Here is a 25,948-nt window from a genome sequence, read left to right as displayed (position 1 = left end):
GATCTGCCCGAAGGGGGGCAGAAATGACCTAAAATAAATTTGCCCCCAGCCGGAGCGACCCTTGCCTAAGGGGTCACTCCCCTCACGTGAAATTGGTGTTTAAAAAATCCCTGGTGTCCAGTGGTTTCTGCCCCCAATAAAAATTGGCCGATCTGCCTCCAAGGGGGGCAGATTTGGCAAAAATAAATTTGCCAACCAGGGTAGCGACACTTGCCTAAGGGGTTGCTCTGCTCCTGTAAATAAAATTTAAAAAAAGATCCTTGGTGCCTCGTGGTTTAGATGGGCCTAATTAAAATAGGCATAGCCTAAAATAAATTTGCCCCTCAGGGGAGTGACCCTTGCCTAAGGGGTCACTCCTCTTGCGTCTTACGTGAAATTGGCGTTAAAAAGAAATCCCTGGTGTCGAGTGACATCGTTTCTGCACCCTTTGGGGGCAGATTGGTCTAATAAAAATAGGCCGATCTGCCCCCAAGGGGGACAGAAATGGCACAAAAAAATGCCCCTCCTGAAAAAAAAACCATAAAATAAAAAAATGATCCATGGTGCCTAAAGGCAGAAACGGCCTAAAAATATTTTAGCCCCCTGGGGAGCGACCCTTGCCTAAGGGGTCGCTCCGCTCATGTCAAAAACAAAAAAAACAAAAAACTCCCTGGTGTCTAGTGGGCATTCCTGCAGCACGATCCCTATGCGATCGTGCTGCAGGAATGCTCAGAGAGTCTTGAAAAGGAAAGGAAAATACTTTCTTTTCCATGCCTTATTGACCTCCCCTGCCCAAGTACTGAGAAGAAACAAATCAGTTTCTCATGCTGGAAGCCATCTTCCAGCACGATGCACGCAACTTCTAATGCGATAAGCACGCGATTGCACGCTGCCATCATCCAATGTCACTGGGAAGGCTTGGAGGGGTGGGGGTCGGAGGTGTGAGGGGAAGCGATTTTTCTTCCATCTCGTCCGTGGGGGAATGTAACGGTTACATCCTCAGCTCCCGAGGGCTGAGGCTGAGGACACAACCATTCCATCCTGGGCACCCAAGGGTTAAAACACAAATTATTCCCAGCTATAAAACAAAGGTTCTAGTCATGAAAGTGTTTAAAAAGGTACTGAGTGAGGTGGGAGGGGTTATTATTTTGGGGTCACCACTAACCTAGTGTGGGGACCCAGAGAAGACATAGACAGAAAGAGTGTGTTGCGTTGAACGTTTTGGTGGTGGTCTCATAGTCCTAGGACCACCATAGGCTGAATTATGAGCAAACATTTTTGTAAAGGTAATGCCCTGCAAAGCATTATGGGGCGAGTTTCCAGAGTGCGGTGAATATTGTTGTATTGGCTCTCCTGCTGTGCCAGGAGAGCCGCTTTCGCTTTGAGGATTTCTGTTTCATGTAAAGCATTTACCAATTTCAAGTGTTCGTGATGTGTTCGCGCTGTGACCGCCATGGCTGCCATGCAGCACGTAGGTGGAGAGAAAAAACATAGTTTGCCCACGCTGAAGTCTATCGGCAATCATGCAATAATCCATGTAACGGGTAGTCTGCAAGGCGTGACAAAAGCAGCCTCAAGGCGGAACAAACATAAAGCATTTACCAATGATATCAAGTGATTTTTCAAAGGCAAGCCCAGGAACGAATTAAAGTGATGGACGTGAGGTGGGCATGGTTAGACGCCCACAATATTTACAAGTCAAAGTACTTGCGAGTCGGAAACAATACATTTTACAGCACAATATCCCAAATAAGTATCCTAATTTTGTATAGGTTTTACTAGAACTTCAACTGATGTAAGAAGTTTCACATGGCCTCATATGATTTTATAAAGTGTTTAAATCTTCATTTACACCTTTCACATCCTTAGATGTAAATCCAACCTGTATCCTTCATGTACAGTATCAGCCACTTAATATAACTGAAATTATATCTGTAACTGACGGAGTGGGCCTTAAACAGCAGAGCTATCACTGAAGTTACATTTTGAAGACCTACTGAAAGAGGTTTACTCTGGTCTTTCAGGCTCATTCCTCAGACAGCAGAGCTATCTCTCTGCTTAAACAGTAGAGGCTCAAAGGAGAGGGCTTACTTCTGTCATTCAGGATCATTCATCGGACAACAGAGGCATCTCTCCTGTGAGACCTTCGAAGTTTAAGGAGTGGACTTCCGTCCGCCAAGGTGATGCCTCAGACAGATGAGCTATTCTTCAGGTTAGACCTTGGAAGCTCACAGAAGGGGGTTTACGTCTGTCATTCAGGGTCGTGCCTCAGGCAGCAGAGCTGTCCCTCATCTTGGGAGCTCACAGAAAGAGGCTTATCTCGGTCTTTCAGGCTCATGCCTCAGGTGGCCATTAATGGTTAGAAATGTATAAAAACGATACCTATAGTTCCTGGAAGGCCTCTGTGAGTCAGTAATAAACAGCACAGCAGCAAGTAATTGCCCTCTGCCACGAAGGAAATGACACCCTGAAATCAGCAACACATGCCCAGTGTTAGTGCTCAGTCACCGCTGATCCCACCACTGGTGGCGCTACTGAGTCAACTTTTAATGTGTTTAGGATCAGCAGTACTAGGCGCTTTGTTAACACGAAATGTTTTTATCTCGATACTACTGACAGTAAATCTATACTACATTTCAACAGGTGGCTGTCTCCAGTTACTCCCATGAGCTTCATCTTGTCTTCTTTTAAAATGTCTTTGACTCAAAGTCTTTGTAATTGTAATTATATAACTAGGCACCTCTATGAACAGGGTATCCTTTGAAACCGCCCCTATGGAATGTGTATATAGTTCTATGAGTAGACACCTGCGTGTACGCGACAAAACTGCCTCAAGGTAAAGTGTATGCAGTTCTGTAGGTAGCCGCCTCTTTTTATAAGGTATATATATGAAATTGCCCCTATGTAATGTGTATTTAGTTCTATAAGTAGGAATTTCAGTGTACACTATAAAACTTCCTCAGTGTAAAGTGTATTCAGTTCTATAAATAGTCACTTCTTTTTATAGGGTAGTTCTGTGAATTTGCTCTTATGTAATATGTATTTAGTTCTATAAATAGGCACCTGTGTGTACACTATAAAACTGCCTCTATGTAAAGTGTATTAACTTCTGTAAGTAGGCACCTACACATATGAAGTATTCTGTGAAACAACTCAAAATAAATTGTATTCGGTTCTATAAGTAGTCATCACTATGTATAGGCTACACAATGAATCTGCTACAATTTAAACTGTATTCAGGTCTACTGGGAAGCACCTCTTTGTGTGGTGCACTCTGCAATGTATTCAGCTCTATACGTAGGCACCTCTTTGTATATGTTACTCTGTGAAACTGCCCCAATATATGTGTATTCAGTTCTATAAGTGGGCACCTCTTTGTATAGGATACTCTATGTCACTGTGAGAAAGTGCCTCTTTTTGCCTAGTCAGCCCCCCACGTTTTGCCTGGAACATGATGTGGTTTTGAACTGTAAGTGAACTGGACCCCTGCTGAACAGGTTCCCGGGGCCAGATTTCTTTCCCCAAAACTGTAATGTGATTGGCACTTCAGCCACCCTTGTAAGACCCAAGTAAATGGTACCCCTGGTACCTAGGGCATGGGTACTGAAGAGTGCCCGCTAGAGCTGCAGCACTAATTGTGCCACTCTGAGAGGCCCACACCAGCTTCGTGCAGACTGCCATTGCAAGTGCATGACAAGGTGTACCCAACGTTGCAAAATTGACATGGTACTCACCATGGGTGCCATCTCCACTAACACTGCTTGCACTATAGGTAAGTCATCCCTCTGGCAGACTTTACAGCCCTAAGACAGGGTGCACTATACTGCGTGTGAGGGCATATGTACACTGGTCACTACGAGTTCCCCAGCTACATTGTGGCCTTTCTGAACCCTGGGTTGTTTGGTATCAAACAACTCAAAAAAATAAATCCAGACTGATGCCAGTGTTGGATTTATTATAAAATGTACCCAGAGGGCACCTTAGAGATGCCCCCTGCAAAACCAGCCCTGGCATGGTTACTGACTGGTCCTAACCAGCCTGCCACCACCAGGCATGATTCTGGACTCTTGGGGTGTCCAGGCGGAGGTGTCACACCTCCTACCCAGGCAGGCACCCTGCTCCAGCGGTCAGCTTCAAAGGCCTACCACCTTTGTAATCTGATCCCTGCCTCTGCTGCTAGCAGCAGAAGGCGGCTGAATGGTTCTAACCCCACTTTAGCTGGGAAAACTGGTGGGAAACTTAGAAGGAATACGGGGAGTGGCCTCACTCAGCCTGCACCACCGCTCAGATGTGGCAGGCGAGGTGACCCCTCCATTTCATTTTCCTCCATCCTGGATGGTAGCAAAAATAGCCAGTTGGGGTCAGGTATGTGTCCCCTTCCCATAGGAAGTGATCGCTTAGTGGCTGTAGCCACCCTAAGCTAAGGTGGCCCATTGGCCCCTACCATGTACCTCCCTAACACCCCCTAAATACAGTATTTAGAGGACATCCCAGACCAAGACTTTAGATTCAGCGGACACAAGAAGACCAGGAACAAAGAAGACCCAAGGCAGGAGAACTGAAGCCTTGCTGCACAAAGAAAAAGGCGCCAAACCCTGCCTGCTGCTCCAAGGACCCGACAGTTGTCGCTGCGGTGTCACCTGGAAACCTGAAGGACTCTACAAAACCCCAGAGTACCACCAGCCATCTTAAAATTGCCAAGAATCTCCCTCTCAGTGAATGCATCACTCCTGTGCACCCTGCAGGCAAGGAACCTGTGAAGCCTGGTTTACTGACCTGCTGCTGACCAAAGACCCAACAGTCCAGTCAAAAAATGTACAACAGCTCTAGAGGATTAGACCTGCCACCGTGCCAACTTTGGCAGCAGTAAGACTTTTTAGGACTGTGGTGCAGCAATACTTGTGGCACCGGACCCCTGATGTTGGGCACCCAAGAGCAGAGTCCACTCCGGACTCACAAAAGCACAGGAGCAAGCACCCGTCGAGGGACTTGAGGACACCTGCGATCCACCCCCTGAGTGGCCCTGCTTACCTGCAATCCACCCTCAAAGCTGCCTGCTCCTGACCACGAGGACTCCAAGATGCACAACACACCTGGCTGACCTATCTGCACTGCACCCGGCCTCTCTGGCCCCCGCACTGGCAACCCAGCTGTGCTCGTGTGGCCACCAAGCCTTTGCGCCCTCCTCCCTCTAAGGAGACCCAGCAAACGTATCTTTTAGTCCCTCTGTGCAGTGTGTTTCCAAGTGGCCCCTTTCTCCTCTGTGCGCCAGCTCCAAGACCTTCAGCCGCTGCTCCCCGAGGATGTCAATTCACCAAAATGCCAGGGGTAGCGGGGGACCTCCACTTGCACTCACAGACACATACTTACAAAGACACAGATTCACACTCACACACACACTTTCTCACATAAACACACTCTCACCCGCAAGCATGCACACTTACAACCTACACTTAAAAGAATTTTTACTTACCTTAGCTGCTGTGGAAGGGCATATTTATGTTTTAATTACACTACTAGTGAATAATATAGTATTATTCACTAGTACTGTAATAACAATTTTACAGAAAACAAAGAGAGTGGAGTCCCAACTGGCGCCCATGAGGACAAGCTGTCACTGTGTTCCTGCAGCTGAATTAGCAACCTCTGAAGCCAGGAGTCGTAATGGCAGTGCCAGGGGTTGCAAAGTTCAAGCAAGCCAGGGGTCACAGCTGTGACCCCTGGTGACCCCTAATTGACCTCCATGGTGCTCCCGCTCGAACCTCCTGAACTTCTCCAGCTGGACCATTGGTCCTCTCCATGACCTCAATCTAAAAACAGAAGGTGATACTTGTGAGAACGTTGCCTGATTTTATTTCATTGTTCTAATTTCTCCCATTGAGTCCTATGGTTGAAAAATCATAACAAAAAAAGTACTTACTGCATTACGAAGATCTTGGTCTTAAAAATTACATAAAAATCTATATAATTTTTGTAAATTGATCTTGAGTTATTCTTCCAGGTCTGTGTCTTGATTTATTGACACTGCTCACCCACACTACCATAAAAACAGAGCAATAGGTGGTCTACCCACTACCTCTGGTTACCAAGGTGGGGTTGCTTGGACTCTCTGCAAAGTGCATGTCATTTTCGTACACTATATAGAGAGCCGGCCTCCTACACACCGCCTCAATTTGAAGTGTTTTCAGTCCTGTATGTTTGCAACTCTATCTATAGCGCACGCTGTGAAACTGCCTCACTGTACTATGCATTCAGTGGTATACACAGACACATCTTTGTATATGTTACTCTGCCCCAATATAGATGTACTCAGTTCTATAAGTGGGCACCTCTTTGTTTAGGGTTCTCTATGAAACTGCTTCAATGTACAGTGTACTCAGTTTTATAAGCAGGCACCTTGTTGTATACAGTACTCAATGAAAGTGCTTCAATGTAAAGTGCATTCACCCCTATACGTAGACACCTCTTTTTGGAGAGTACTCTATGAAGCTGCTTCTGTGTAAATTGTATCTTTTTTTATATGTAGGCACCTCCAGGTATAGAATATTCTATGAAACTTGCTCAACCTAAATTGTGTTTTCAGATCTATAAGGGGCGCAACTTTGTAGCGGGTACTCTAGGAAGAGTCTTCAATGCACAGAACATTGAGATCTATAAGACGGCGCCTCTTTGTATAGGGTACTCTATAAAGCTGCCTCGGTGTGCACTGTATACATTTCTATAAGTAGGCACCTCTTTGTATAGGGTACTTTATAAAGCGGCCTCGGTGTACAAAGTATACATTTCTATAAGTAGGCGCCTCTTTGTATATAGGGCACTCTATTAACCTGCCGCGGTGTGCACTGTTTACATTTCTATAAGTAGGCGCCTCTTTGTATAGGGTACTCTATGAAGCTGCCTCGGTGTACAAAGTATACATTTCTATAAGCAGGCACCTCTTTGTATAGGGTATTCTATTAAACTGCCTCAATGTAAAGTGTATAAAGTTCACTTCTACAAGTAGACTCCTCTTTGAATAGGGTACTCTATGCAACGGCATCAATTTAGAGTGCATTCAGTTCTATAAGTACCTCTTTGTATAGGGTTCGCTATGAAACTGCATCAATGTACAGTTCATTCATTTTTATAACTATACATCTCTTTGTATAGGGTTCGCTATGTATTTAGTGCTATACGTAGGCACCTATTTTTATAGGGTACTCTGAAACTGCATCAATGTACATTGTACTGATTTCTATAAGTAGGCACCTCTTTGTATATAGGGTACTCTATGAAGCTGCCTCGGAGTGCACTGTATACATTTCTATAAGGAGGCGCCTCTTTGTGTAAGGTACTCTATGCAGCTGCCTCGGTGTGCATTGTATACATTTCTATAAGTAGGCGCCTCTCTGTATAGGGCACTCTATGGAACTGCCTGAGTGTGCACTGTATACATTTCTATAAGTAGACTTCTCTTTGTATAAAGTACTCTATGCAGCTGCCTCGGTGTGCATTGTATACATTTCTATAAGTAGACGCCTCTTTGTATAGGGCACTCTATGAAGCTGCCTCGGTGTGCACTGTATACATTTCTATAAGTAGGCGCCTCTTTGTATAGGGTACTCTCTGCAGCTGCCTCGGTGTGCACTGTATACATTTCTATAAGTAGGCGCCTCTTTGTGTAAGGTACTCTATGCAGCTGCCTCGGTGTGCATTGTATACATTTCTATAAGTAGGCGCCTCTCTCCATAGGGCACTCTATGGAACTGCCTGAGTGTGCACTGTATACATTTCTATAAGTAGACTTCTCTTTGTATAAGGTACTCTATGCAGCTGCCTCGGTGTGCATTGTATACATTTCTATAAGTAGACGCCTCTTTGTATAGGGCACTCTATGAAGCTGCCTCGGTGTGCACTCAATACATTTCTATAAGTAGGCGCCTCTTTGTATAGGGTACTCTCTGCAGCTGCCTCGGTGTGCACTGTGTACATTTCTATAAGTAGGCGCCTCTTTGTGTAAGGTACTCTATGCAGCTGCCTCGGTGTGCATTGTATACATTTCTATAAGTAGACTTCTCTTTGTATAGGGCACTCTATGCAGCTGCCTCGGTGTGCATTGTATACATTTCTATAAGTAGGCGCCTCTCTGTATAGGGCACTCTATGGAACTGCCTGAGAGTGCACTGTATACATTTCTATAAGTAGACTTCTCTTTGTATAAGGTACTCTATGCAGCTGCCTCGGTGTGCATTGTATACATTTCTATAAGTAGGCGCCTCTTTGTATAGGGCACTCTATGAAGCTGCCTCGGTGTGCACTGTATACATTTCTATAAGTAGGCGCCTCTTTGTATAGGGCACTCTATGAAGCTGCCTCGGTGTGCATTGTATACATTTCTATAAGGAGGCGCCTCTTTGTGTAAGGTACTCTATGCAGCTGCCTCGGTGTGCATTGTATACATTTCTATAAGTAGGCGCCTCTCTGTATAGGGCACTCTATGGAACTGCCTGAGTGTGCACTGTATACATTTCTATAAGTAGACTTCTCTTTGTATAAAGTACTCTATGCAGCTGCCTCGGTGTGCATTGTATACATTTCTATAAGTAGACGCCTCTTTGTATAGGGCACTCTATGAAGCTGCCTCGGTGTGCACTGTATACATTTCTATAAGTAGGCGCCTCTTTGTATAGGGTACTCTCTGCAGCTGCCTCGGTGTGCACTGTATACATTTCTATAAGTAGGCGCCTCTTTGTGTAAGGTACTCTATGCAGCTGCCTCGGTGTGCATTGTATACATTTCTATAAGTAGGCGCCTCTCTCCATAGGGCACTCTATGGAACTGCCTGAGTGTGCACTGTATACATTTCTATAAGTAGACTTCTCTGTGTATAAGGTACTCTATGCAGCTGCCTCGGTGTGCATTGTATACATTTCTATAAGTAGACGCCTCTTTGTATAGGGCACTCTATGAAGCTGCCTCGGTGTGCACTCAATACATTTCTATAAGTAGGCGCCTCTTTGTATAGGGTACTCTCTGCAGCTGCCTCGGTGTGCACTGTGTACATTTCTATAAGTAGGCGCCTCTTTGTGTAAGGTACTCTATGCAGCTGCCTCGGTGTGCATTGTATACATTTCTATAAGTAGACTTCTCTTTGTATAGGGCACTCTATGCAGCTGCCTCGGTGTGCATTGTATACATTTCTATAAGTAGGCGCCTCTCTGTATAGGGCACTCTATGGAACTGCCTGAGAGTGCACTGTATACATTTCTATAAGTAGACTTCTCTTTGTATAAGGTACTCTATGCAGCTGCCTCGGTGTGCATTGTATACATTTCTATAAGTAGGCGCCTCTTTGTATAGGGCACTCTATGAAGCTGCCTCGGTGTGCACTGTATACATTTCTATAAGTAGGCGCCTCTTTGTATAGGGCACTCTATGAAGCTGCCTCGGTGTGCATTGTATACATTTCTATAAGTAGGCGCCTCTTTGTATAGGGCACTCTATGAAGCTGCCTCGGTGTGCTCTGTATACATTTCTATAAGTAGGCGCCTCTTTGTATAGGGCACTCTATGAAGCTGCCTCGGTGTGCTCTGTATACATTTCTATAAGTAGACACCTCTTTGTATATAGGGTACTCTCTGCAGCTGCCTCGGTGTGCATTGTATACATTTCTATAAGTAGGCGCCTCTTTGTATAGGGCACTCTATGAAGCTGCCTCGGTGTGCACTGTATACATTTCTATAAGTAGACTTCTCTTTGTATAAGGTACTCTCTGCAGCTCCCTCTGTGTGCACTGTGTACATTTCTATAAGTAGGCTTCTCTTTGTATAAGGTACTCTATGCAGCTGCCTCGGTGTGCATTGTATACATTTCTATAAGTAGACGCCTCTTTGTATAGGGCACTCTATGAAGCTGCCTCGGTGTGCACTGTATACATTTCTATAAGTAGGCGCCTCTTTGTATAGGGTACTATATGAAGCTGCCTGAGTGTGAAGTGTCCTCAGTGAGTTGGAAGTGGGTGTGTTGACCCAGCCCGGGTGTAAGTGCTGTTTTACGCCCTCAGCCTCTCTCTTACTCCTGCACCCGCTCCCTCGGGGTCCGAGGTCGGGTCGCACCTCTGCCTTTCACCTGTCTGCTCTTTACTACAAGGGGTGTTTTCTCTTTCAGAAGGGCGAGGACCTACCAGGCAGTGCGGCCGCCCAGGAGGATGTGGGAGTAAATGACGTGACGTCGGTGAAATGGTAGCCGAGGTGACAACGAGCGCCCATGGAAACGGGAGTAAGTCATTTCTTGATCTTACTGCTGGGGTCGGAGTGAGGGATGTCTCCTGTAGGTTCAGGTAGGAGTAAAGTGACCTGCATGCTGCCGGCCCGGGCATAGGCCTCACTCGTACCCCCTGGACTCCTCCGGGCCTTACGTCTGTTCACAGTGCCAGCCCGGGGCGGGCCTCACAAGTGCACAAAGTCCTCCCTCCTCTCAAAAGGCCTCGATCTGACTCCGCCTTTTAACGGATGATATGCTGACCCCCCAGTTAAGAGTATCCCTGGCCTATGGCACTACTTGTGTGTTCACTGAAGGTGGGGGTGTCCAACCAACACCAGTGAGTACACAAGATCACAGGCACTGCTGTCTCACTTACTAAAGTTAAGAGAGTGTGATATGTATTTACTGTGAGCAGGCAGAGGCCATTCACCATGAGACTGCAGGATCCAGGCACTGTGAACAGGCATTCACTGTGAGCAGGCACAGGTCATTCTCCATGAGTAGGCAGGCTCCAGTCACCGTGAGTAGACAGAGGTCATTCACCATGAGCAGGCAGAGATCATTCACCATGAGTAGACAGGTTCCAGTCAGTGTGAGCAGGCGCAGGTCATTCACTGTGAGCAGGCGCAGATCATTCACTGTGAGCAGGCACATGTCAGCCACCATGAGAAGGCATGCTCCCGACACTGTGAACAGCCATTCATTGTGAACAGGCACAGGTCATTCACCATGAGAAGGCAGGCTACTGGCACTGTGAACAGGCATTCACTGTAAAAGGCATTCAGTGTGAGCAGGCACAGGTCATTCTCCATGAGTAGTCAGGCTCTAGTCTCTGTGAACAGGCATTTACTCTGAGCAGGCACAGGTAGTTCTGCATGAGTGCAGGCACAGGTCATGATTCACCGTGAGTAGGTGGGCTTCAGGTGCTGTGGACAGGCATTCACTGTGAGCAGGCATTCATTGTGAGCAGGCGCAGGTCATTCACTGTGTGCAGCACGGCGCGGCTATCAATAGTGCACCTCTGCCGGAGGCGGCAGGCTTTGGTTGGCTGAGGCGAGACCCCAGCCAGGCAGAACCCACCACTCCCGTCAGGGGTAGGAGATTACACTCACTGTTTAACCAGTGCTCACCCTTGGGTAGCTTGGCACTGAGCAATCAGGCTTATCACAGGGGCAATGTTTAACCCCTTCGCTGCCAGGCCTTTTCCCCCTCCTGTGCCGAGCCTTTTTTTGCCTATTTGGGGCAGTTCGCGCTTAGGCCGTCATAACCTTTTGTCCATATAAGCTAACCAAGCCAAATTTGCGTCCTTTTTTTCCAACATCCTAGGGATTCTAGAGGTACCCAGACTTTGTGGGTTCCCCTGAAGGAGGCCAAGGAATTGGCCAAAATACAGTGAAAATTTCGTTTTTTTTTTAAAAAAATGGAAAAAGTGGCTGCAGAAGAAGGCTTGTGGTTTTTCCCCTGAAAATGGTATCAACAAAGGGTTTGCGGTGCTAAACTCAGCAGCTTCCCAGCTTTCATGAACAGGCAGACTTGAAACAGAAAACCCAATTTTTCAACACAATTTTGGCATTTTACTGGGACATACCCCATTTTTGCAATTTTTTGTGCTTTCAGCCTCCTTCCAGTCAGTGACAGAAATGGGCATGAAACCAATGCTGGATCCCAGAAACCTAAACATTTCTGAAAAGTAGACAAAATTCTGAATTCAGGAAGGGGTCATTTGTGTAGATCCTACAAGGGTTTCCTACAGAAAATAACAACTGAAAAAGAAAAATATTGAAATTGATGTGAAAAAAACATAAATGTTTCTCTACGTTTTACTCTGTAACTTTTCCCTGCAATGTCAGATTATCGAAAGCAATATACTGTTACGTCTGCTGGACTCCTCTGGTTGCGGGGATATATAGGGCTTGTAGGTTCATCAAGAACCCAAGGAACCCAGAGCCAATAAATGAGCTGCACCCCGCAGTGCGTTTTCATTCTATACCGGGTACACAGCAATTCATTTGCTGAAATATAAAGAGTAAAAAATTGCTATCAAGAAAACCTTTGTATTTCCAAAAAGGGCACAAGATAAGGTGTTGAGGAGCAGTGGTTATTTGCACATCTCTGAATTCCGGGGTGACCATACTAGCATGTGAATTACAGGGCATTTCTCAAATAGATATCTTTTTCACACACTCTTCTATATTTTGGAAGGAAAAAATGTAGAGAAAGACAAGGGGCAATAACACTTGTTTTGCTAATCTATGTTCCCCCAAGTCTCCCGATAAAAATGATACCTCACTTGTGTGGGTAGGCCTAGCGCCCGCGACAGGAAACGCCCCAAAGCGCAACGTGGACACATCCACATTTTTGGAAGAAAACAGAGGTGTTTTTTGCAAAGTGCCTACCTGTAGATTTTGGCCTCTAGCTCAGCCGGCACCTAGGGAAACCTACCAAACCTGTGCATTTCTGAAACTAGAGACCTAGGGGAATCCAAGGAGGGGTGACTTGCGGGGCTCGGACCAGGTTCTGTTACCCAGAATCCTTTGCAAACCTCAAAATTTGGCTAAAAAAACACATGTTCCTCACATTTCTGTGGCACAAAGTTCTGGAATCTGAGAGGAGCCACAAATTTCCTTCCACCCAGCGTTCCCCCAAGTCTCCTGGTAAAAAATGATACCTGACTTGTGTGGGTAGGCCTAGCGCCCGCGACAGGAAACGCCCCAAAGCGCAACGTGGACACATCCAAATTTTTGGAAGAAAACAGAGATGTTTTTTGCGAAGTGCCTACCTGTAGATTTTGGCCTCTAGCTCAGCCGACACCTAGGGAAACCTACCAAACCTGTGCATTTCTGAAAACTAGAGACCTAGGGGAATCCAAGGAGGGGTGACTTGCGGGGCTCGGACCAGGTTCTGTTACCCAGAATCCTTTGCAAACCTCAAAAGTTGGCTAAAAAAACACATGTTCCTCACATTTCTGTGGCAGAAAGTTCTGGAATCTGAGAGGAGCCACAAATTTCCTTCCACCCAGCGTTCCCCCAAGTCTCCCGATAAAAATGATACCTCACTTGTGTGGGTAGGCCTAGCGCCCGCGACAGGAAACGCCCCAAAGCGCAACGTGGACACATCCAAATTGTTGGAAGAAAACAGAGGTGTTTTTTGCGAAGTGCCTACCTGTAGATTTTGGCCTCTATCTCAGCCGGCACCTAGGGAAACCTACCAAACCTGTGCATTTCTGAAAACTAGAGACCTAGGGGAATCCAAGGAGGGGTGACTTGCGGGGCTCGGACCAGGTTCTGTTACCCAGAATCCTTTGCAAACCTCAAACTTTGGCTAAAAAAACACATGTTCCTCATATTTCTGTGGCAGAAAGTTCTGGAATCTGAGAGGAGCCACAAATTTCCTTCCACCCAGCGTTCCCCCAAGTCTCCCGATAAAAATGATACCTCACTTGTGTGGGTAGGCCTAGCGCCCGCGACAGGAAACGCCCCAAAGCGCAACGTGGACACATCCACATTTTTGGAAGAAAACAGAGGTGTTTTTTGCAAAGTGCCTACCTGTAGATTTTGGCCTCTAGCTCAGCCGGCACCTAGGGAAACCTACCAAACCTGTGCATTTCTGAAAACTAGAGACCTAGGGGAATCCAAGGAGGGGTGACTTGCGGGGCTCGGACCAGGTTCTGTTACCCAGAATCCTTTGCAAACCTCAAAATTTGGCTAAAAAAACACATGTTCCTCACATTTCTGTGGCACAAAGTTCTGGAATCTGAGAGGAGCCACAAATTTCCTTCCACCCAGCGTTCCCCCAAGTCTCCTGGTAAAAAATGATACCTGACTTGTGTGGGTAGGCCTAGCGCCCGCGACAGGAAACGCCCCAAAGCGCAACGTGGACACATCCAAATTTTTGGAAGAAAACAGAGATGTTTTTTGCGAAGTGCCTACCTGTAGATTTTGGCCTCTAGCTCAGCCGACACCTAGGGAAACCTACCAAACCTGTGCATTTCTGAAAACTAGAGACCTAGGGGAATCCAAGGAGGGGTGACTTGCGGGGCTCGGACCAGGTTCTGTTACCCAGAATCCTTTGCAAACCTCAAAAGTTGGCTAAAAAAACACATGTTCCTCACATTTCTGTGGCAGAAAGTTCTGGAATCTGAGAGGAGCCACAAATTTCCTTCCACCCAGCGTTCCCCCAAGTCTCCCGATAAAAATGATACCTCACTTGTGTGGGTAGGCCTAGCGCCCGCGACAGGAAACGCCCCAAAGCGCAACGTGGACACATCCAAATTTTTGGAAGAAAACAGAGGTGTTTTTTGCAAAGTGCCTACCTGTAGATTTTGGCCTCTAGCTCAGCCGGCACCTAGGGAAACCTACCAAACCTGTGCATTTCTGAAAACTAGAGACCTAGGGGAATCCAAGGAGGGGTGACTTGCGGGGCTCGGACCAGGTTCTGTTACCCAGAATCCTTTGCAAACCTCAAAATTTGGCTAAAAAAACACATGTTCCTCACATTTCTGTGGCACAAAGTTCTGGAATCTGAGAGGAGCCACAAATTTCCTTCCACCCAGCGTTCCCCCAAGTCTCCTGGTAAAAAATGATACCTGACTTGTGTGGGTAGGCCTAGCGCCCGCGACAGGAAACGCCCCAAAGCGCAACGTGGACACATCCAAATTTTTGGAAGAAAACAGAGATGTTTTTTGCGAAGTGCCTACCTGTAGATTTTGGCCTCTAGCTCAGCCGACACCTAGGGAAACCTACCAAACCTGTGCATTTCTGAAAACTAGAGACCTAGGGGAATCCAGGGAGGGGTGACTTGCGGGGCTCGGACCAGGTTCTGTTACCCAGAATCCTTTGCAAACCTCAAAAGTTGGCTAAAAAAACACATGTTCCTCACATTTCTGTGGCAGAAAGTTCTGGAATCTGAGAGGAGCCACAAATTTCCTTCCACCCAGCGTTCCCCCAAGTCTCCCGATAAAAATGATACCTCACTTGTGTGGGTAGGCCTAGCGCCCGCGACAGGAAACGCCCCAAAGCGCAACGTGGACACATCCAAATTGTTGGAAGAAAACAGAGGTGTTTTTTGCGAAGTGCCTACCTGTAGATTTTGGCCTCTATCTCAGCCGGCACCTAGGGAAACCTACCAAACCTGTGCATTTCTGAAAACTAGAGACCTAGGGGAATCCAAGGAGGGGTGACTTGCGGGGCTCGGACCAGGTTCTGTTACCCAGAATCCTTTGCAAACCTCAAACTTTGGCTAAAAAAACACATGTTCCTCATATTTCTGTGGCAGAAAGTTCTGGAATCTGAGAGGAGCCACAAATTTCCTTCCACCCAGCGTTCCCCCAAGTCTCCCGATAAAAATGATACCTCACTTGTGTGGGTAGGCCTAGCGCCCGCGACAGGAAACGCCCCAAAGCGCAACGTGGACACATCCACATTTTTGGAAGAAAACAGAGGTGTTTTTTGCAAAGTGCCTACCTGTAGATTTTGGCCTCTAGCTCAGCCGGCACCTAGGGAAACCTACCAAACCTGTGCATTTCTGAAAACTAGAGACCTAGGGGAATCCAAGGAGGGGTGACTTGCGGGGCTCGGACCAGGTTCTGTTACCCAGAATCCTTTGCAAACCTCAAAATTTGGCTAAAAAAACACATGTTCCTCACATTTCTGTGGCACAAAGTTCTGGAATCTGAGAGGAGCCACAAATTTCCTTCCACCCAGCGTTCCCCCAAGTCTCCTGGTAAAAAATGATACCTGACTTGTGTGGGTAGGCCTAGCGCCCGCGACAGGAAACGCCCCAAAGCGCAACGTGGACACATCCAAATTTTTGGAAGAAAACAGAGATGTTTTTTGCGAAGTGCCTACCTGTAGATTTTGGCCTCTAGCTCAGCCGACACCTAGGGAAACCTACCAAACCTGTGCATTTCTGAAAACTAGAGACCTAGGGGAATCCAAGGAGGGGTGACTTGCGGGGCTCGGACCAGGTTCTGTTACCCAGAATCCTTTGCAAACCTCAAAAGTTGGCTAAAAAAACACATGTTCCTCACATTTCTGTGGCAGAAAGTTCTGGAATCTGAGAGGAGCCACAAATTTCCTTCCACCCAGCGTTCCCCCAAGTCTCCCGATAAAAATGATACCTCACTTGTGTGGGTAGGCCTAGCGCCCGCGACAGGAAACGCCCCAAAGCGCAACGTGGACACATCCAAATTGTTGGAAGAAAACAGAGGTGTTTTTTGCGAAGTGCCTACCTGTAGATTTTGGCCTCTATCTCAGCCGGCACCTAGGGAAACCTACCAAACCTGTGCATTTCTGAAAACTAGAGACCTAGGGGAATCCAAGGAGGGGTGACTTGCGGGGCTCGGACCAGGTTCTGTTACCCAGAATCCTTTGCAAACCTCAAACTTTGGCTAAAAAAACACATGTTCCTCATATTTCTGTGGCAGAAAGTTCTGGAATCTGAGAGGAGCCACAAATTTCCTTCCACCCAGCGTTCCCCCAAGTCTCCCGATAAAAATGATACCTCACTTGTGTGGGTAGGCCTAGCGCCCGCGACAGGAAACGCCCCAAAGCGCAACGTGGACACATCCACATTTTTGGAAGAAAACAGAGGTGTTTTTTGCAAAGTGCCTACCTGTAGATTTTGGCCTCTAGCTCAGCCGGCACCTAGGGAAACCTACCAAACCTGTGCATTTCTGAAAACTAGAGACCTAGGGGAATCCAAGGAGGGGTGACTTGCGGGGCTCGGACCAGGTTCTGTTACCCAGAATCCTTTGCAAACCTCAAAATTTGGCTAAAAAAACACATGTTCCTCACATTTCTGTGGCACAAAGTTCTGGAATCTGAGAGGAGCCACAAATTTCCTTCCACCCAGCGTTCCCCCAAGTCTCCTGGTAAAAAATGATACCTGACTTGTGTGGGTAGGCCTAGCGCCCGCGACAGGAAACGCCCCAAAGCGCAACGTGGACACATCCAAATTTTTGGAAGAAAACAGAGATGTTTTTTGCGAAGTGCCTACCTGTAGATTTTGGCCTCTAGCTCAGCCGACACCTAGGGAAACCTACCAAACCTGTGCATTTCTGAAAACTAGAGACCTAGGGGAATCCAAGGAGGGGTGACTTGCGGGGCTCGGACCAGGTTCTGTTACCCAGAATCCTTTGCAAACCTCAAAAGTTGGCTAAAAAAACACATGTTCCTCACATTTCTGTGGCAGAAAGTTCTGGAATCTGAGAGGAGCCACAAATTTCCTTCCACCCAGCGTTCCCCCAAGTCTCCCGATAAAAATGATACCTCACTTGTGTGGGTAGGCCTAGCGCCCGCGACAGGAAACGCCCCAAAGCGCAACGTGGACACATCCAAATTTTTGGAAGAAAACAGAGGTGTTTTTTGCGAAGTGCCTACCTGTAGATTTTGGCCTCTATCTCAGCCGGCACCTAGGGAAACCTACCAAACCTGTGCATTTCTGAAAACTAGAGACCTAGGGGAATCCAAGGAGGGGTGACTTGCGGGGCTCGGACCAGGTTCTGTTACCCAGAATCCTTTGCAAACCTCAAAATTTGGCTAAAAAAACACATGTTCCTCACATTTCTGTGGCACAAAGTTCTGGAATCTGAGAGGAGACACAAATTTCCTTCCACCCAGCGTTCCCCCAAGTCTCCTGGTAAAAAATGATACCTGACTTGTGTGGGTAGGCCTAGCGCCCGCGACAGGAAACGCCCCAAAGCGCAACGTGGACACATCCAAATTTTTGGAAGAAAACAGAGATGTTTTTGGCGAAGTGCCTACCTGTAGATTTTGGCCTCTAGCTCAGCCGACACCTAGGGAAACCTACCAAACCTGTGCATTTCTGAAAACTAGTGACCTAGGGGAATCCAAGGAGGGGTGACTTGCGGGGCTCGGACCAGGTTCTGTTACCCAGAATCCTTTGCAAACCTCAAAAGTTGGCTAAAAAAACACATGTTCCTCACATTTCTGTGGCAGAAAGTTCTGGAATCTGAGAGGAGCCACAAATTTCCTTCCACCCAGCGTTCCCCCAAGTCTCCCGATAAAAATGATACCTCACTTGTGTGGGTAGGCCTAGCGCCCGCGACAGGAAACGCCCCAAAGCGCAACTTGGACACATCCAAATTTTTGGAAGAAAACAGAGGTGTTTTTTGCAAAGTGCCTACCTGTAGATTTTGGCCTCTAGCTCAGCCGGCACCTAGGGAAACCTACCAAACCTGTGCATTTCTGAAAACTAGAGACCTAGGGGAATCCAAGGAGGGGTGACTTGCGGGGCTCGGACCAGGTTCTGTTACCCAGAATCCTTTGCAAACCTCAAAATTTGGCTAAAAAAACACATGTTCCTCACATTTCTGTGGCACAAAGTTCTGGAATCTGAGAGGAGCCACAAATTTCCTTCCACCCAGCGTTCCCCCAAGTCTCCTGGTAAAAAATGATACCTGACTTGTGTGGGTAGGCCTAGCGCCCGCGACAGGAAACGCCCCAAAGCGCAACGTGGACACATCCAAATTTTTGGAAGAAAACAGAGATGTTTTTTGCGAAGTGCCTACCTGTAGATTTTGGCCTCTAGCTCAGCCGACACCTAGGGAAACCTACCAAACCTGTGCATTTCTGAAAACTAGAGACCTAGGGGAATCCAGGGAGGGGTGACTTGCGGGGCTCGGACCAGGTTCTGTTACCCAGAATCCTTTGCAAACCTCAAAAGTTGGCTAAAAAAACACATGTTCCTCACATTTCTGTGGCAGAAAGTTCTGGAATCTGAGAGGAGCCACAAATTTCCTTCCACCCAGCGTTCCCCCAAGTCTCCCGATAAAAATGATACCTCACTTGTGTGGGTAGGCCTAGCGCCCGCGACAGGAAACGCCCCAAAGCGCAACGTGGACACATCCAAATTGTTGGAAGAAAACAGAGGTGTTTTTTGCGAAGTGCCTACCTGTAGATTTTGGCCTCTATCTCAGCCGGCACCTAGGGAAACCTACCAAACCTGTGCATTTCTGAAAACTAGAGACCTAGGGGAATCCAAGGAGGGGTGACTTGCGGGGCTCGGACCAGGTTCTGTTACCCAGAATCCTTTGCAAACCTCAAACTTTGGCTAAAAAAACACATGTTCCTCATATTTCTGTGGCAGAAAGTTCTGGAATCTGAGAGGAGCCACAAATTTCCTTCCACCCAGCGTTCCCCCAAGTCTCCCGATAAAAATGATACCTCACTTGTGTGGGTAGGCCTAGCGCCCGCGACAGGAAACGCCCCAAAGCGCAACGTGGACACATCCACATTTTTGGAAGAAAACAGAGGTGTTTTTTGCAAAGTGCCTACCTGTAGATTTTGGCCTCTAGCTCAGCCGGCACCTAGGGAAACCTACCAAACCTGTGCATTTCTGAAAACTAGAGACCTAGGGGAATCCAAGGAGGGGTGACTTGCGGGGCTCGGACCAGGTTCTGTTACCCAGAATCCTTTGCAAACCTCAAAATTTGGCTAAAAAAACACATGTTCCTCACATTTCTGTGGCACAAAGTTCTGGAATCTGAGAGGAGCCACAAATTTCCTTCCACCCAGCGTTCCCCCAAGTCTCCTGGTAAAAAATGATACCTGACTTGTGTGGGTAGGCCTAGCGCCCGCGACAGGAAACGCCCCAAAGCGCAACGTGGACACATCCAAATTTTTGGAAGAAAACAGAGATGTTTTTTGCGAAGTGCCTACCTGTAGATTTTGGCCTCTAGCTCAGCCGACACCTAGGGAAACCTACCAAACCTGTGCATTTCTGAAAACTAGAGACCTAGGGGAATCCAAGGAGGGGTGACTTGCGGGGCTCGGACCAGGTTCTGTTACCCAGAATCCTTTGCAAACCTCAAAAGTTGGCTAAAAAAACACATGTTCCTCACATTTCTGTGGCAGAAAGTTCTGGAATCTGAGAGGAGCCACAAATTTCCTTCCACCCAGCGTTCCCCCAAGTCTCCCGATAAAAATGATACCTCACTTGTGTGGGTAGGCCTAGCGCCCGCGACAGGAAACGCCCCAAAGCGCAACGTGGACACATCCAAATTTTTGGAAGAAAACAGAGGTGTTTTTTGCGAAGTGCCTACCTGTAGATTTTGGCCTCTATCTCAGCCGGCACCTAGGAAAACCTACCAAACCTGTGCATTTCTGAAAACTAGAGACCTAGGGGAATCCAAGGAGGGGTGACTTGCGGGGCTCGGACCAGGTTCTGTTACCCAGAATCCTTTGCAAACCTCAAAAGTTGGCTAAAAAAACACATGTTCCTCACATTTCTGTGGCAGAAAGTTCTGGAATCTGAGAGGAGCCACAAATTTCCTTCCACCCAGCGTTCCCCCAAGTCTCCCGATAAAAATGATACCTCTCTTGTGTGGGTAGGCTTAGCGCCCGCGACAGGAAACGCCCCAAAGCGCAACGTGGACACATCCAAATTTTTGGAAGAAAACAGAGGTGTTTTTTGCAAAGTGCCTACCTGTAGATTTTGGCCTCTAGCTCACCCGGCACCTAGGGAAACCTACCGAACCTGTGCATTTCTGAAAACTAGAGACCTAGGGGAATCCAAGGAGGGGTGACTTGCGGGGCTCGGACCAGGTTCTGTTACCCAGAATCCTTTGCAAACCTCAAAATTTGGCTAAAAAAACACATGTTCCTCACATTTCTGTGGCAGAAAGTTCTGGAATCTGAGAGGAGCCACAAATTTCCTTCCACCCAGCGTTCCCCCAAGTCTCCCGATAAAAATGATACCTCACTTGTGTGGGTAGGCCTAGCGCCCGCGACAGGAAACGCCCCAAAGCGCAACGTGGACACATCCAAATTTTTGGAAGAAAACAGAGGTGTTTTTTGCGAAGTGCCTACCTGTAGATTTTGGCCTCTAGCTCAGCCGGCACCTAGGGAAACCTACCAAACCTGTGCATTTCTGAAAACTAGAGACCTAGGGGAATCCAAGGAGGGGTGACTTGCGGGGCTCGGACCAGGTTCTGTTACCCAGAATCCTTTGCAAACCTCAAAATTTGGCTAAAAAAACACATGTTCCTCATATTTCTGTGGCAGAAAGTTCTGGAATCTGAGAGGAGCCACAAATTTCCTTCCACCCACCGTTCCCCCAAGTCTCCCGATAAAAATGATACCTCACTTGTGTGGGTAGGCCTAGCGCCCGCGACAGGAAACGCTCCAAAGCGCAACGTGGACACATCCAAATTTTTGGAAGAAAACAGAGGTGTTTTTTGCAAAGTGCCTACCTGTAGATTTTGGCCTCTAGCTCAGCCGGCACCTAGGGAAACCTACCAAACCTGTGCATTTCTGAAAACTAGAGACCTAGGGGAATCCAAGGAGGGGTGACTTGCGGGGCTCGGACCAGGTTCTGTTACCCAGAATCCTTTGCAAACCTCAAAATTTGGCTAAAAAAACACATGTTCCTCACATTTCTGTGGCACAAAGTTCTGGAATCTGAGAGGAGCCAAATATTTCCTTCCACCCAGCGTTCCCCCAAGTCTCCCGATAAAAATGATACCTCACTTGTGTGGGTAGGCCTAGCGCCCGCGACAGGAAACGCCCCAAAGCGCAACGTGGACACATCCAAATTTTTGGAAGAAAACAGAGGTGTTTTTTGCGAAGTTGCCTACCTGTAGATTTTGGCCTCTATCTCAGCCGGCACCTAAGGAAACCTACCAAACCTGTGCATTTCTGAAAACTAGAGACCTAGGGGAATCCAAGGAGGGGTGACTTGCGGGGCTCGGACCAGGTTCTGTTACCCAGAATCCTTTGCAAACCTCAAAATTTGGCTAAAAAAACACATGTTCCTCACATTTCTGTGGCAGAAAGTTCTGGAATCAGAGAGGAGCCACAAATTCCCTTCCACCCAGCGTTCCCCCAAGTCTCCCGATAAAAATGATACCTCACTTGTGTGGGTAGCCCTAGCGCTCGCGACAGGAAATGCCCCAAAGCCCAACGTGGACACATCCACATTTTTGGAAGAAAACAGAGGTGTTTTTTGCGAAGTGCCTACCTGTAGATTTTGGCATCTAGCTCAGCCGGCACCTAGGGAAACCTACCAAACCTGTGCATTTCTGAAAACTAGAGACCTAGGGGAATCCAAGATGGGGTGACTTGCGGGGCTCGGACCAGGTTCTGTTACCCAGAATCCTATGCACACCTCAAAATTTGGCTAAAAAAACACATGTTCCTCACATTTCTGTGGCAGAAAGTTCTGGAATCTGAGAGGAGCCACAAATTTCCTTCCACCCAGCGTTCCCCCAAGTCTCCCGATAAAAATGATACCTCTATTGTGTGGGTAGGCTTAGCGCCCGCGACAGGAAACGCCCCAAAGCGCAACGTGGACACATCCAAATTTTTGGAAGAAAACAGAGGTGTTTTTTGCAAAGTGCCTACCTGTAGATTTTGGCCTCTAGCTCACCCGGCACCTAGGGAAACCTACCAAACCTGTGCATTTCTGAAAACTAGAGACCTAGGGGAATCCAAGATGGGGTGACTTGCGGGGCTCGGACCAGGTTCTGTTACCCAGAATCCTTTGCAAACCTCAAAAGTTGGCTAAAAAAACACATGTTCCTCACATTTCTGTGGCAGAAAGTTCTGGAATCTGAGAGGAGCCACAAATTTCCTTCCACCCAGCGTTCCCCCAAGTCTCCCGATAAAAATGATACCTCACTTGTGTGGGTAGGCCTAGCGCCCGCGACAGGAAACGCCCCAAAGCGCAACGTGGACACATCCAAATTTTTGGAAGAAAACAGAGATGTTTTTTGCGAAGTGCCTACCTGTAGATTTTGGCCTCTAGCTCAGCCGACACCTAGGGAAACCTACCAAACCTGTGCATTTCTGAAAACTAGAGACCTAGGGGAATCCAGGGAGGGGTGACTTGCGGGGCTCGGACCAGGTTCTGTTACCCAGAATCCTTTGCAAACCTCAAAAGTTGGCTAAAAAAACACATGTTCCTCACATTTCTGTGGCAGAAAGTTCTGGAATCTGAGAGGAGCCACAAATTTCCTTCCACCCAGCGTTCCCCCAAGTCTCCCGATAAAAATGATACCTCACTTGTGTGGGTAGGCCTAGCGCCCGCGACAGGAAACGCCCCAAAGCGCAACGTGGACACATCCAAATTGTTGGAAGAAAACAGAGGTGTTTTTTGCGAAGTGCCTACCTGTAGATTTTGGCCTCTATCTCAGCCGGCACCTAGGGAAACCTACCAAACCTGTGCATTTCTGAAAACTAGAGACCTAGGGGAATCCAAGGAGGGGTGACTTGCGGGGCTCGGACCAGGTTCTGTTACCCAGAATCCTTTGCAAACCTCAAACTTTGGCTAAAAAAACACATGTTCCTCATATTTCTGTGGCAGAAAGTTCTGGAATCTGAGAGGAGCCACAAATTTCCTTCCACCCAGCGTTCCCCCAAGTCTCCCGATAAAAATGATACCTCACTTGTGTGGGTAGGCCTAGCGCCCGCGACAGGAAACGCCCCAAAGCGCAACGTGGACACATCCACATTTTTGGAAGAAAACAGAGGTGTTTTTTGCAAAGTGCCTACCTGTAGATTTTGGCCTCTAGCTCAGCCGGCACCTAGGGAAACCTACCAAACCTGTGCATTTCTGAAAACTAGAGACCTAGGGGAATCCAAGGAGGGGTGACTTGCGGGGCTCGGACCAGGTTCTGTTACCCAGAATCCTTTGCAAACCTCAAAATTTGGCTAAAAAAACACATGTTCCTCACATTTCTGTGGCACAAAGTTCTGGAATCTGAGAGGAGCCACAAATTTCCTTCCACCCAGCGTTCCCCCAAGTCTCCTGGTAAAAAATGATACCTGACTTGTGTGGGTAGGCCTAGCGCCCGCGACAGGAAACGCCCCAAAGCGCAACGTGGACACATCCAAATTTTTGGAAGAAAACAGAGATGTTTTTTGCGAAGTGCCTACCTGTAGATTTTGGCCTCTAGCTCAGCCGACACCTAGGGAAACCTACCAAACCTGTGCATTTCTGAAAACTAGAGACCTAGGGGAATCCAAGGAGGGGTGACTTGCGGGGCTCGGACCAGGTTCTGTTACCCAGAATCCTTTGCAAACCTCAAAAGTTGGCTAAAAAAACACATGTTCCTCACATTTCTGTGGCAGAAAGTTCTGGAATCTGAGAGGAGCCACAAATTTCCTTCCACCCAGCGGTCCCCCAAGTCTCCCGATAAAAATGATACCTCACTTGTGTGGGTAGGCCTAGCGCCCGCGACAGGAAATGCCCCAAAGCGCAACGTGGACACATCCAAATTTTTGGAAGAAAACAGAGGTGTTTTTTGCGAAGTGCCTACCTGTAGATTTTGGCCTCTATCTCAGCCGGCACCTAGGGAAACCTACCAAACCTGTGCATTTCTGAAAACTAGAGACCTAGGGGAATCCAAGGAGGGGTGACTTGCGGGGCTCGGACCAGGTTCTGTTACCCAGAATCCTTTGCAAACCTCAAAATTTGGCTAAAAAAACACATGCTCCTCACATTTCTGTGGCAGAAAGTTCTGGAATCAGAGAGGAGCCACAAATTTCCTTCCACCCAGCGTTCCCCCAAGTCTCCCGATAAAAATGATACCTCACTTGTGTGGGTAGCCCTAGCGCTCGCGACAGGAAATGCCCCAAAGCCCAACGTGGACACATCCAAATTTTTGGAAGAAAACAGAGGTGTTTTTTGCGAAGTGCCTACCTGTAGATTTTGGCCTCTATCTCAGCCGGCACCTAGGGAAACCTACCAAACCTGTGCATTTCTGAAAACTAGAGACCTAGGGGAATCCAAGGAGGGGTGACTTGCGGGGCTCGGACCAGGTTCTGTTACCCAGAATCCTTTGCAAACCTCAAACTTTGGCTAAAAAAACACATGTTCCTCATATTTCTGTGGCAGAAAGTTCTGGAATCTGAGAGGAGCCACAAATTTCCTTCCACCCAGCGTTCCCCCAAGTCTCCCGATAAAAATGATACCTCACTTGTGTGGGTAGGCCTAGCGCCCGCGACAGGAAACGCCCCAAAGCGCAACGTGGACACATCCACATTTTTGGAAGAAAACAGAGGTGTTTTTTGCAAAGTGCCTACCTGTAGATTTTGGCCTCTAGCTCAGCCGGCACCTAGGGAAACCTACCAAACCTGTGCATTTCTGAAAACTAGAGACCTAGGGGAATCCAAGGAGGGGTGACTTGCGGGGCTCGGACCAGGTTCTGTTACCCAGAATCCTTTGCAAACCTCAAAATTTGGCTAAAAAAACACATGTTCCTCACATTTCTGTGGCACAAAGTTCTGGAATCTGAGAGGAGCCACAAATTTCCTTCCACCCAGCGTTCCCCCAAGTCTCCTGGTAAAAAATGATACCTGACTTGTGTGGGTAGGCCTAGCGCCCGCGACAGGAAACGCCCCAAAGCGCAACGTGGACACATCCAAATTTTTGGAAGAAAACAGAGATGTTTTTTGCGAAGTGCCTACCTGTAGATTTTGGCCTCTAGCTCAGCCGACACCTAGGGAAACCTACCAAACCTGTGCATTTCTGAAAACTAGAGACCTAGGGGAATCCAAGGAGGGGTGACTTGCGGGGCTCGGACCAGGTTCTGTTACCCAGAATCCTTTGCAAACCTCAAAAGTTGGCTAAAAAAACACATGTTCCTCACATTTCTGTGGCAGAAAGTTCTGGAATCTGAGAGGAGCCACAAATTTCCTTCCACCCAGCGGTCCCCCAAGTCTCCCGATAAAAATGATACCTCACTTGTGTGGGTAGGCCTAGCGCC

The 25,948-nt window shown here is 47.6% G+C and overlaps 1 protein-coding gene across 1 annotated transcript in view; it reads left to right on the top strand.

The window, feature by feature from the left end:
• Positions 1-25,948, top strand: part of C4_1H1orf210 (chromosome 4_1 C1orf210 homolog) — a 157,127-nt gene that overhangs the window by 33,382 nt on the left and 97,797 nt on the right. The window contains exon 2 of the mRNA XM_069227790.1: positions 10,126-10,236. Within this exon, the coding sequence (XP_069083891.1) occupies positions 10,197-10,236 (40 nt within the window). The 5' untranslated portion in view covers positions 10,126-10,196. The remainder of the gene's footprint in view (positions 1-10,125; positions 10,237-25,948) is intronic.

The sequence above is a fragment of the Pleurodeles waltl genome, chromosome 4_1, assembly GCF_031143425.1.
Source record: "Pleurodeles waltl isolate 20211129_DDA chromosome 4_1, aPleWal1.hap1.20221129, whole genome shotgun sequence".
NCBI classification, from domain to species: domain Eukaryota; kingdom Metazoa; phylum Chordata; class Amphibia; order Caudata; family Salamandridae; genus Pleurodeles; species Pleurodeles waltl.
The sequence above is the reverse complement of the archived record's forward strand: the minus strand, read 5'-3'. Positions and strand labels throughout refer to the sequence as shown.